Genomic DNA, 12858 nt, shown 5'->3' with positions numbered 1-12858 from the left:
TTTTCCTTTCTTTTTTTGTTGCATTTTTTTTTGTTTTTTTTTTATTTTTGAAAAAATAAACAAAGCTCTTCTAAACAGAAGCTCAACGACTTTAAAATAATAAAATGCTTTTCTAAATAGAGGCAACCATAACTTTGAAAAATAAAATGTTCTTCTAAATAGAGGCAACCATAACTTTGAAACTTTGAAAAATAAGATACTCCTCTATATAGAGGTAACCACAACTTTGAAAAATAAAATACTCCTCTATATAGAGGCAACCACAACTTTGAAAAATAAAATGCTTATCTAAATAGAGGCAACAGAACTTCGAAAAAATAAATTACTCTTCTAAATAAAAGCAACCACAACTTTAAAAAAATAAATTGCTCTTCTAAATAGAGGCAACAAAATTTTGGAAAAATAAAATGTTCCTCTAAATAGAGACAACCACAACTTTTAAAAATAAATGCTCCTCTAAATAAAGGTAACGAAACTTTAAAAAAATAAATTGCTCCTTTAAATAGAGGCAACATAACTTTGAAAAAATAAATTGCTCATCAATAATAGTGTCCAGAAGAGTCATAGATCATGTCTGATGGAAACTTAAAGATTCACAATTTGAGTTTACAATTCAAAGGTTTAGATTCGCAATAACCTTTCAGCTTTGCCAAAATTAACTGAAATTTGATTTTCAAAATTTTAGTTTTACCAGAATCCAAATTTGCAAGGTCTCAAGATTCGTATTTGTAAAATGTAAAACTTGCATCCAATAAATTTATAGTTGCTCATCTCAAATATTCCTATTTAAAACTTGAAGATTTTCATCTGAAAACTTTAAAATTATCATTTGAGGATTTCTAAAAAATTCCCATATAAGAACTCAAAGATTCTCCTTTGATGATTCACAATTTCACCTTTAAAGCCTTCATCTAAAGATTCAGAATTTCTTTCTCAGATGACTTCCAAACTCAAAATTTAGCATGTAATGAATGTCATGATCAATGATACAAGTGTTTTCTTAATGAAGCAAATGCAACAACAACCTAGATCCTTACAATGTCATATTCTTAACAATGCAGATGTCCATGTCATGAAATTTTAACTAATTGTGGTACTCAAATTTTTCAAGCTCTTATTTTGAGGCCCAAACCCTTCACTCTTCAGGTACTAAAACCAAATCAATGTAATTCTCAATCATCTCTCTCATTAAATTCTCATCTTCTCCTTTTAAGAAATTTATTTTCAAATTCAATATCCTTATCAGAAACTGAACATTTCAAATTTACGTTTATCATTCTCAACCTTTCCAATGTAATGTAAAAATCTTTCATGCCATTATTTATTTATCAATCATTATTTCAATCTCAAAAAGTAAGAATGCATTCATACATTTCTTCCATTATAAGGTATTAAAGAGAAATGAGTAAGAATGGCTAGGAAATAGTCAACAAAAGAGACACACGAAGAATAAAATGAAATGTCTTTTATTAGCAAACTTATCCAGTTAGAAAAGAAAGAATTACAAAATAGGTATGGGGTCAAAGCCCAAAAATAAACAATCCGACAATCATGATAACATATCTTAAAGTCTTTTTCAAAAAATTCAACCACCCAATACATTTAACAACTTAGAGCTCTTCAGAATATTCTAGCCTTTTTGCCAATGAACTTCTAAATTCGATGTTGCATTCTCCTTATCTAAGCTATTTTTTTAGGTTTTCAACTTAGATAAATCTCATTTTGACTCAAATCGCCCTTTTGAGATTTTCGCCATGAGTCTTTTTTTTTTCATTTTTTTTTATTTTTTTTTATTTTTATTTTTTTTCAAGCATAGTACTTCTTCACAACATTAGAATTTATAGGATGAGGTAGATTATTTCTATCCATCTTAGCTAATATCAATGCTCCGCTAGAAAAAGCTCATTTCATGACATATGGCCTTTTTTTAATTCGGAGTCCATTTTTTTCTATTATCGTGCTGACTTGAAAGAATTCTTTTCAAGATCAATTTTTCTTTCCAGAAACAATGAGGTCACACTTTTTTATTTTGAACCCTTATCATTCTTCTTTGATATAGCTGACCATGGTATAAGACTGTCAATCTTTTTTTTTTAATGAAATTCAATTATTCATAGCACTTTCGAATCCAGTCAGCCTCTTCCAGTTTGATTTTCTTTAGAACCCTTAAGGATGTGATATCTACTTTTACTGATAGTACAGCTTATATCCTATAAACAAAAAAAAAGAGATTGCCCCAATAGAGGTACGCACCGATGTTCGATATGCATGTAGTGCAAATGATAACTTCTTATGCTAGTCCTTATAAGTCTCAGTCATCTTCTCAAAAATTTCTTTTATATTCTTATTAGCTGCCTCAATTGTCCATTTATTTTTGGATGGTATGAAGCTGAAATATGATGTTTGATCTTATACTGGATACATATTTTTTGTATCATCTTGTTATTTAAATTTTTGGCATTGTCTGAAATGATTCTCTCTGAAAGTCTGTATCTACAAGTAATTTTTCTCTTTATAAACTTACAGATTGTGTCACGTTTCCAAATGATGTTACCTCTATCCATTTCATGAAGTAATCTATCATCACGAAAATAAATCTATGTCCATTAGAAGCTTTTAACGTAATAAGACCAATGATGTCTATGCCCCACATAAAGAATGACCAGGATGGTGGAGCATGAATCTTATCAGCATAAATTTGATATTTATGATATTTTTGAGCATAGTCAATGTAATCACTCTTTATTATCAACCAATAGTACCCTGCTCTCATGATCTATCTTGTCATCATATGTTCATTGACATGTGCCCTACATATTTCATTATGCACCTACTCAATAATTTTTTTAACCTCGACCTTATTCACATATCTTAACAATACTTGATAACGGCTCCTTTTGTATAAGACATCTCCATTTAGGAGAAAGTTCATAGTTAGTCTTCGAATGACCCTTTTATCATTCTCTGTTGTTTGGACAGGGTATTGCTAGTTCTTAATGTACTGTAAAATATCATAATACTAGAGCTTCTCATTCTCCTCTTTTTTTACATTAGAACAATGAGCCAGTATGTCCTTAACATCTAACCTGATGGGTTAAATGTTAGCGCTATCATTAATTCGAACCATTGCTACTAAAGTAGCCAAGGCATTAGTAATCAGATTCTTCTCTCGAGGTAAATGATCAAATTGAATATCTTCAAACTGCTTGATTAACTTTATGATATACTTACGGTATAGAATGAGTTTCAAATCTCTCATTTCTCATTCTCTTTTCAACTGATATATAACTAGAGCTGAGTCTTTAAATACTTTTAATGCTTTAACTTTTCTATATATAGCAGCTTGTAAACCCATGACACATGCCTCATATTTAGCAATATTATTCATGCAATTAAAATTCAATCTCACTATTATAGGATAGTATTATTCTTATGGAGAAATCAAGATTGTCCTAATTCTATGTCCGAAGGCATTAGTAGCTCCATCAAAATATATTTTTCAATGGTTCTCTTTATACCCTTCCTCTTTCAGTTGAGAAATAGTCATCAAATCTTCATAAAAAAATTCTAATCTCATCGATTCATAATCCTCAGTAGCATAATTTACGAGAAATTCAGCTATGGTGTTCCCTTTTATTAATTTTTAGCTCACATATATAATATCATACTCTGAGAGCATTACTTGCCATCTAGCAATTCTTTCAGATAGAGAGAGTTTCTCAAAAATATATTTAATTATATCTAATTTTACTATGAGCCGGGTGGTATTATAGAGCATATATTGTTTGAGTCTTTTGGCTGTCCAAGCTAATACATAACATATTTTCTCTAAAAAAAAATACTTTAACTCATATTTTATAAATTTTTTACTTAGATAGTAAATAGCTTTTTTCTTTCAACTAGACTCATCTTGCTGCCCCAACATACATCACATTGAATTTTCGTACATCGTCAAGTATAAAATTAAGGGTCTCCCTGGAATAGACAGTACCAATACTAGAGAATTTGATAAGTATTACTTAATTTTTTCAAAAGCCATTTGACACTTCTCATTCCACTTTTCAGGGTTATTCATTCGCAAGAGCTATGTCAAGCTTTGGATCTTCAGTTCTTGAAGCTTCAAACTCTTTTCCATTTTTAACTTCAATCATTTATTTTCTTGTTACAACTCATCTTTCTCTGTTTGGAGCTTTCTCTTAGCCATTTTCACTTTAAGCAAAAGATCTTGAAGAATAGGTTTTGGGGGATGCCTTAATTGTTCACTAGGAAGCACAATGTCATTTCCCCTCATTGCATGTCACATATTATATTCCGGGGTGACATCATAAGTAAGCCTCCCTTGGTTAACCTTAGTAGTTTGCATACATGCCTTTTTTATCCTTTTGACCATTCCATATGCACCTTTATCAGTGAAAGAGAATTCTCACTAGTTAAGTCTATAAGTTTCTGAAATGAATTGTTTACATCCGGATTATATTCTTACCAAAGTTAGGGCATAAGTAACAGTACCGCACAAGCCTAATAAGAACACCCATGGTTGATCTCTATAACTGTATAACACTGTATCATAATGCATCCAAGGTGTTTTCCAAACTATCCGTTGACTATTAAGGGCTCGAAAGTAAAAAATCCATTCTTCTTTTGACTTTGCTTGAGGTCATGTGCTGTAACAGAACTCCTTGATGGAGATGCTGAAATGAAGGTATGATTTACGAAACTAACTTTTTTTTACATTCAGTATGACTCTTCATCCATACATAAAGCAACTATAGGCATCTATTGAATCGACCTTTACTATTTTTGTGGTAAAAGTTTAGAGAACGAATGGTTTCTGCCAAAATGGTTGGTGCTACATTGACCTAGTATGCTAACTGATCAATGAAGTCTATCACTGCGACATTGACATATCCGATGACTTTTGGAAAGATCATCAGTCTATATAAAGCTATAGCCATAGCCACTAATCCTTGATTATCATCTATATGCCTCTGGATGAAATCTTACAGAAAACTCTACGGGATAGCCTTACTTTCACCTTTTATCTTGACACATACATTGACTTGAGGTAAGCTAAGCCCAAGTATTTGCACTAACTTTTTACAATAGCACACCTCTTTAAACCAGTAAATCTTGTCTGGGTTTGAAAAATCAAAGTGAAGTAAGATCACATACTCTTAAATTGTGGGCACCATATCTGTTTCATTGAAGATAAAACATCTATAAAAAGGATCTCAAAACTGAATGATGGCTCTAATTAGATTATTATCCATATCCACGTGAAGTAATGAAGCTATATCTCCATATTTATTCTCAAATGCCTCCTACCTTATTTTACTCATGTATCCCCAGACACCACTTAAGTTGACTAGATCATTTTATTATAGTTCAAGATGAACTATCTCGGATAGTGATAAGATAAAATCCTTAGGCAAACAATCTCTTTATTTTCTTTGATCTTTCTCTGACTTGATTTTCAATTGATAAGCAAGCTCACAATGGACTGATGTAGACTTTGATTGCATTTGGTTTTCTCTAGATGTAAGTAGGAGATCTGATTTATCAATAACTGATATGTGGTAAATATTTCCTATATGAGAATAGTGCAAATGATAATGTTTAAACATGATTATAAAATGATGCATAAAATGATATGATAATGTTGTGATGCCCAAAATAAAATAAAATGGTTAGACAACAAATTGTTTCTTCTTATGTCCTAATTTTGGGTTATATCTATTGATGGGTAGGAAGGGATCTATCCTAAGGTCGATCTTTTAAGGGTGAACTATATGCAAGGTTAAGAGATTTAGACCACTAAAAGATTCTCAAATTGCTCCTTACATCATTATCCATCATAGACTAGTAAGGTATTTTAATCCTCACCCATCACAAGCTACCAACAAAAAATATTCAATTTGAGTGAGAGTATTTTGTTAGCCATTGCAGAGATTATCATCTCATAAAAGAGCAGGTACTTTACTCCATCCTAAAAGGGATAGAGCCCAGGTTAAAGCTCATGCAATGCAAATACATGTGATAATGTGTGTGAAGGAACATATAGGTTTATCCCTAAAAATAAAATACAAGACAAAAATGGAAGAATGTTAGTAAACAAATAATTACAATGTAAAACCATTAGACCAAAGGATTGGATAAATTCAAAAATTATGGCTTGACTTTCTACAGTGTCTCCAGTAGAGTCGCCAAACTGTCATAACATATAGATCCGTAAATCTATAGCTAGATTTAACAAATGAATAAAGTCACCACCAATCTTTTTTTTACTAGGTGTGATTGGTCACCTAAGGAATCTATTCTTTTAAGGAGCTCCTAAGCTTGACTAAGGGTTTATAAAAGAATAGGTTTATGTTTACTAACCAAAACAGGGTTCGAGAGTCGGTTACATGTGGGAAGGTTATAGCATCACGACATGCCCATCTGAAGGATGGTACTATATTATTTTAAATTTATCCTATGATCTTGAGTCTAATGGTTTTAAACTTTGATGTTAAATATTAAAAATAATTCTTAAGATTCTCCATCAATCAGATAGAACTCTTAAAAAATATTTCATCATCTCAAGAGTATTCAAGAATCTCATTTGATTTCTTGAAAAGGCTCCGTCGTCGAAAAATAGTTTAATTATTATTTATTTTGTTGTTGAAAATATATCTAATTATTCCACAATTTGGGCCAAATTAGAAATATTTGCTTTGTTTTGAATTTTTAAATTTTTTACCATTTGGACCTATTTAAAAATTCTTTTTTTTCTTTTTTTTTAAAAAGAAAATAATATGACAATTACTTTTATTGAAATTTCATATAAATTATTCTACCATTTGGGCTAAATTTAGAGAAAATTTCTCACCTAGAGATTTCTTAAGAATTTACCATTTGAAATTCCTAAAAATCTCATCCTTGGATAATTATCACATATTTTCAACCAAAATTTTTTTATTTGGAAAAAAATACAATTACTTGTATTGAAATTTCATCTAAATCATTCCACCATTTGGGCTAAATTTAGAGAAAATTTCTCACCTAAAGATTTCTTAAAAATTTACCATTTGAAATTCCTAAGAATCTTATCCTTAAGTAATTTGTATTTAATTCCAAAAATTTTTATATTTTTATGGTTTTTTATTTTATATTTTTTTGTTTGAAAATAAATATTAATTATTGTTATTGAAACTTTATCTAAATTATTTCACCATTTGGGATAAATTTAGAAAAAATTCCTTACCTAAGAATTTTATAGAAATTTACCATTTGAAATTTTTATAAATTTCATTATTGGATAATTAATATTTATTCTCAAAATTTTATTACTTTTTTTTATTTTTTTTATCAAATTAGATCATGCAAAAATACTCCTAAAATAAATAAACACATAAAAATAAAATTAAAAATACAAAAAAATGAAAATAACTCAGCTTGAAAGAGAAAAATGGCTCGAAAACATGGCTCAAGAATACGTAGCTCGGCTTGGCTCTGCTCCAGGGGACGACTAGCACGCGGGTTAGACGCGGATTACGGTTGGGTCAAGTTGGCCCAAGCAAAAATTCGCGAATCCTGTAGACTTATTAACACCCAAAACAACATCATTCACTCTCTTCCCTTATTTTCTCTCCCCTTTCTCTAAGAAAACCTAGTTTTCGATTGAATATTTAATCAAAAATTGAAAAAGTACGTCGAAAACTAAAAAATCTGGTCGAAAAATTCAAGTTCGTCCAAAAAATTCGTCAAAAAATTGATCAGATTCTGAAATTTTCCAAAAAATTCTCAAAAAATAATTGCCAAAAATTTGAAAAATTCCTAAAAAAATTCTAAAACTCTTTCTACTCTTCAAAAGCCTTTTTTTTTTTTTTGCTTCTATTTTTTTCTGTTTCGTGTATCCTTTTAATTTGATCTGTGGGTCTATTTATAAGGCTTTAAAACCACAGATTCCAAAGCCGAATAGAAATCTCAATTTCCTTGGGACTTTAGTCTTATTCAATCTCTTCCAATCTGCTTTAAACTCTTTAGCCCAGTTTTACACCAATTCATCCACCTTTTTTTTTCATTTTTATTTATTTTATTTTTTAATTAATAAAAAAGGTAGTCCTCGGACAGATTGGGTGTCTATAATAATGCTATTGCATTGGCATTTTGATAACTTTTTGATAATTTGATAGCTTTAGAATGATGTTCACTATTATATTTTAAGGATGATACTACTGTATTATTGTTGACAATTGGTATGTAGATAACTTTTTAGTGTTTTGATAGTTTCAGTATTTGTAATAGGATTGGTATTAAGTTGCAATTTGTTTTTGATAGTTATCTGATGTTCTTAATAATTTTTAAACATTAAAAAATGACACTACTTATAAATCATAACATTGACAACATCATTTCTAAGTATTGTTTCTACAATTGTTGAGGAAAAGAAGAAAAAATAGTAGGATGATATTCAAATATTTAGATTGTTTGAAGTTAGAATGCTCTAATGTTATGAACCATTTTGTAGTTGTGTTTGAGGACTTTTGTTAACTGGTTTTTTGTATTTGCTGAAAGTTTCTATGTTTCACAATTTTGTTCCCAAGTACAAAAATGAAAGATATTAAGTTTTAAGAAAGGTATTCTAAATGCCACAAAATCATCATAACTTTTTAACCTTATTTTTTTTCTTTTCAATCTTTAATTTTCTAATAGAAATTTATGATAAATTGGCTAAAAAGAAATTAATTTAAAGAAGCATTGAAGTTGAATATAGTCAAACATGAAATTTTTAATTCTCAAGGATCTTTTAATTTTTTTCAACAACTAATCTCATGGCTAAGAATGTGTTGGTTGTGTTTCACTTTACTTTGTTTTAGGGCATTTTGTACTCTGTATCCCTAATAGTAATACCCATAATAACTTCCTCTCTTGCTCTTGTGCTATTGTTTTTCATTTTATATCAATAATAAATTAAAGATTGCTTTTAAAGAAAATTTGGTCACTTACTATTAAGGCAAACATCATTTTTGCCTCGGTGTGGTTTTCTCCAAGTAAATTTAGTTGTTACAATGGATGAGTGAGAATCTAGCTCAAAGTACTGCAGCATTTTAAGACATTTTAAGTGCTACATTTCACCATATTCTTTCATCACCATGTTCTTTAATTAAGTATACATCAGTGGCTAGGTTGCATTCATAAATTATTAAATATCATGCATTCATAAATTATTTGATTTTTTTTAGAATATGAAAAATATTTTAAAAAATAAAGTAACACTTTTATGGGCAATTTTAAGTGTCAATAGAGCTCACTTATAAATATAAAAAATTTTGAATAAAAATGCGACTTTTACCGGCACTTTAAAACGCCTTTAAAAGTTTTTTACTTGTAACAGTTTAAAGAGCCAAGAAAAATCTTGTCATCAAATACATGTATAACTTCGACATCGGTGGCTAGCCCACCGAAAAGTTTTTACCAACACTCACCTAGCCAACGGTCAAAAAACTATCAACAATAATAATAGCGACATTTTTTTAGTCTTTTACTGGCACTTATAAGTGCTAGTAAAAATTACTTATTTTTTGTTGTGTTATATAGTAGTTAGTAATTTTATTTAAATTTTTAAGAATATTATTGTAGTTATGAAGTCAAGATCAATAGATTTTTTTTCTTTAAGAAAAATAATTAAAATATAGAATCAAAGACAACATCTTTTAATGTAGAAGCCAATACTACACTTTTTAATTTTACTTCACAAAATGAAGCACCACCACCATCATCATCTACTCCAAATTGTGAAACTTGTACTTCTAAAATTCTTATGATTGAAGCTATGGTAATTAATTTATCTAATTTAGAACGTGATCCAAGATTGCGTAAACAAATATATGAGTATCCAATTAATCTACATGATGAAATTTAGAGAACTTCCATCAAGACTAGAATATATAAACCTAAGTTTTCAAAATATCATGCTTCTAGTTCAGAAAAACATCTCTGTCACTTTTGTTTCTAGAAGTGAAAAACCAAAAAATAATAAATTTTTAAATTTTTGGACAAAAAAATTTTGATTTAGCTAAATAAATTAAAATTTTAAAAAAAAATTCTACAAAAGGTGATAAGCCTCCACTCGTAACTTTTCTCCTTAAACTTAGGCTCCATTTATATCGGTTAAAATGACTTTTGAAAAATGATTTTTGAAAAATTATTTACATTTTTTAAATTGAAAGAGATTTACTGTTGTTTGAATGAGTTAGTGAAAAAAGTTTTTCGTTATTTGGTTGTTTTCTAGAAAATCTGTTTTTTTAAAATAATATTAATATAACTATTAAAATATTAAAAATTATTTATAATTAAAATATATTGAAATTATTTATTATTAAAATTAGAAATATTAAAAAATAATTATATTTTAATAATATCTAATATTAAAATATTATGTTAATATAAAAATATACTTAAAATAAAACTATTTATTATTCTTTATATTATTTATTAATATATTAATATATTATTTATTAATAATATATTATTAATATGTTATTATAATATTTATGAATTAAATTAATAATATTTATTATTATATTATTTATTAATATATCATTTAATAGTATATTATTTGTTAATAATATACTATTTATTAATATATTATAATATAATAGTATTTATTTATCAATATAATATTATTTATAAGTAAAATTATACTAAAAAAGATTGATAAATAGTTTTACTCATAAATAGTTTTTTTTTTCAAAAAATTTCTTTATATTTTCAAATCTGTAAGATAATTTATAAAAAAATAATCTCATTTTTTATTTATCAATAAATTATTTTTCATTGTCTAATCTATTTTCTATCAAACAAACATTTAAAAAATACGAAAATCATTTACTGAAAGTCATTTTTTGTTAAACAAATGAAACCTTAAAGCGCCTAACATCACTACTATCTAATTTCAAAATCAGAAGAAAAAAAAATATAAAATATTTAACTGCAAAATCGAATAACTTAAATACTTTTCCAAAATTCAATATATTTACCAGATTTCAATGTAAAATCAGAGTTAAGCTCAATAAAATAAGAATAAACGAGACGTAAAGGAAACAAATATCGAATAGAAAATCATAACGGCTGTGATTGGAGAAATAAGGCTTTAGGCTCTGTTTGGGTTAGAAATCTACAATTTGAGCTTTGTTTGGGTTAGGACATCTAAATTTTGGGCTTTGTTTGGTTAAAAAATCTAAAATTTGGATTTTGTTTGAGTGAAGTATCTAAAATAAAAAATAAAAAATTTAGGCTTTGTTTGGGTTCAATAATCTAAAGTAGACCAAGATAGAGTAAATGAGCCCAGATAAATGCTTTAGATTTTGAAAATTTGGGCTGAAGAACAAACAACAAGAGACAATTTTGAAAATGAAATTGTCAAATTTACTGATATATATATATATGTATGTATATATATTCATGTCTTATAATTGTATAATAAATAATAATTAAAAAAAAGGTTGATGTCGGTGGGTCTAGCTTGCTGTGAAGAATGGATTAATGATGTTGTACGATGAGGCTTCGATCGAGAGAGAGAAACAATTATTAATGTCATTCGATGATGAAGATGGTACATAAAAATTATGATTTGTATATTTATATCATATAAAATATTAAAATATTTATATTTATATTTTATTTTATTTAAAAATGATGTATTATAATTTAATATAAAAATATAAAATTTTTATTTTATTAAATTATATATTATTATTATTATTATTTTAAATCATATTTTAAATTATAATTTAATGATAGGCCTTATAGAGAGAGAAGATAATATAGATGGAGTTTATTTTCTACATTAACATAATTTGGAACAGACAAATTAAAAACATCATCACTAGTCCTGATCACGCAGCTACCACATACAATATTACATTTTTAATGCTCTTCAATCAGACATACTTAACTCATTTAAGTAATTGAGCTTCATACTATAAGAGAGTGACTCTGTTTGGGATTCATGCGACATTATCTTCTGCATGTCTTCATGGGAATCCTCCAAGACCACCACCAGCCCCAGCTCCACCACCAAATCCACCACCGACTCCACCTCCGGCTCCACCACCACCACCAAACCCACCTCCACCTCCTGCTCCGCCACCACCACCTAGTCCACCTCCAAACCCACCACCAGCTCCTCCTCCAAATCCAGCACCACCACCACCTCCACCACCTCCGAACCCTCCACCCCCACCTCCGCCAAGTCCACCACCTCCACCAACCCCACCACCAGCACCCCCACCAAATCCAGCTCCACCACCTAACCCTCCTCCACCTCCACCACCAAACCCACCACCACCTCCTCCTCCTAAGCCACCACCAAATCTCGGTCGATGAAGGAGGTTCTTCTCATCCTCAAACCCTTCCGTGAGCTTCCTAGCACTACTAGTGGTGCAAACAACTGCGCCAAGAAACAAAACAAGAAGGAGCTTAGAACAAGTCATCTATGCTAATACTTAAACCTAAAGATGACCTTGATGAGATGTTGGGGGCTCGAAGGAGGGTTTATATAGGGAAAATATGAAGCCATGGAAGCTTGGAAGAGAGTACGGTTAGGGTCTTAAATTTTGCTCATCTTCCTCATGCAAAAGCCGCGTTGGAAGAGTTAATGCACCCAACTGTCACTTTAGAAACCATGACCCACCCCTGATTAATATGAGTGGATCTTCAGTTCTTCACCTTGCTTTTTCTAAATGAAAGCCGTTGTTTTTATGATTTAAAATCCAAACACCATGGACTTTTCACGCTTGCTTTTGCAATTTGCATGGATTTTGAGTTGTTGCAACTCTGTCTTTAGGGTTTTAAAAAGTCTTCTCTCCATATCCA

General features: G+C 29.3%; 1 protein-coding gene across 1 annotated transcript; it reads right to left on the bottom strand.

Moving 5' to 3' along the window:
* Positions 1 to 11790: 11790 nt before the first annotated feature.
* Positions 11791 to 12858, bottom strand: GRP5 (glycine-rich protein 5). The gene has a single exon (XM_022862334.2). It carries the CDS (start codon positions 12474 to 12476, stop codon positions 12018 to 12020), a length of 459 nt encoding a protein of 152 aa, XP_022718069.2. The 5' UTR covers positions 12477 to 12858; the 3' UTR covers positions 11791 to 12017.

Source organism: Durio zibethinus, chromosome 25 (genome assembly GCF_047325235.1).
Source record: "Durio zibethinus cultivar Kanyao isolate XHJ-2024 chromosome 25, ASM4732523v1, whole genome shotgun sequence".
Classification (NCBI taxonomy): domain Eukaryota; kingdom Viridiplantae; phylum Streptophyta; class Magnoliopsida; order Malvales; family Malvaceae; genus Durio; species Durio zibethinus.
This window is presented reverse-complemented; position numbering and strand designations above follow the sequence as displayed.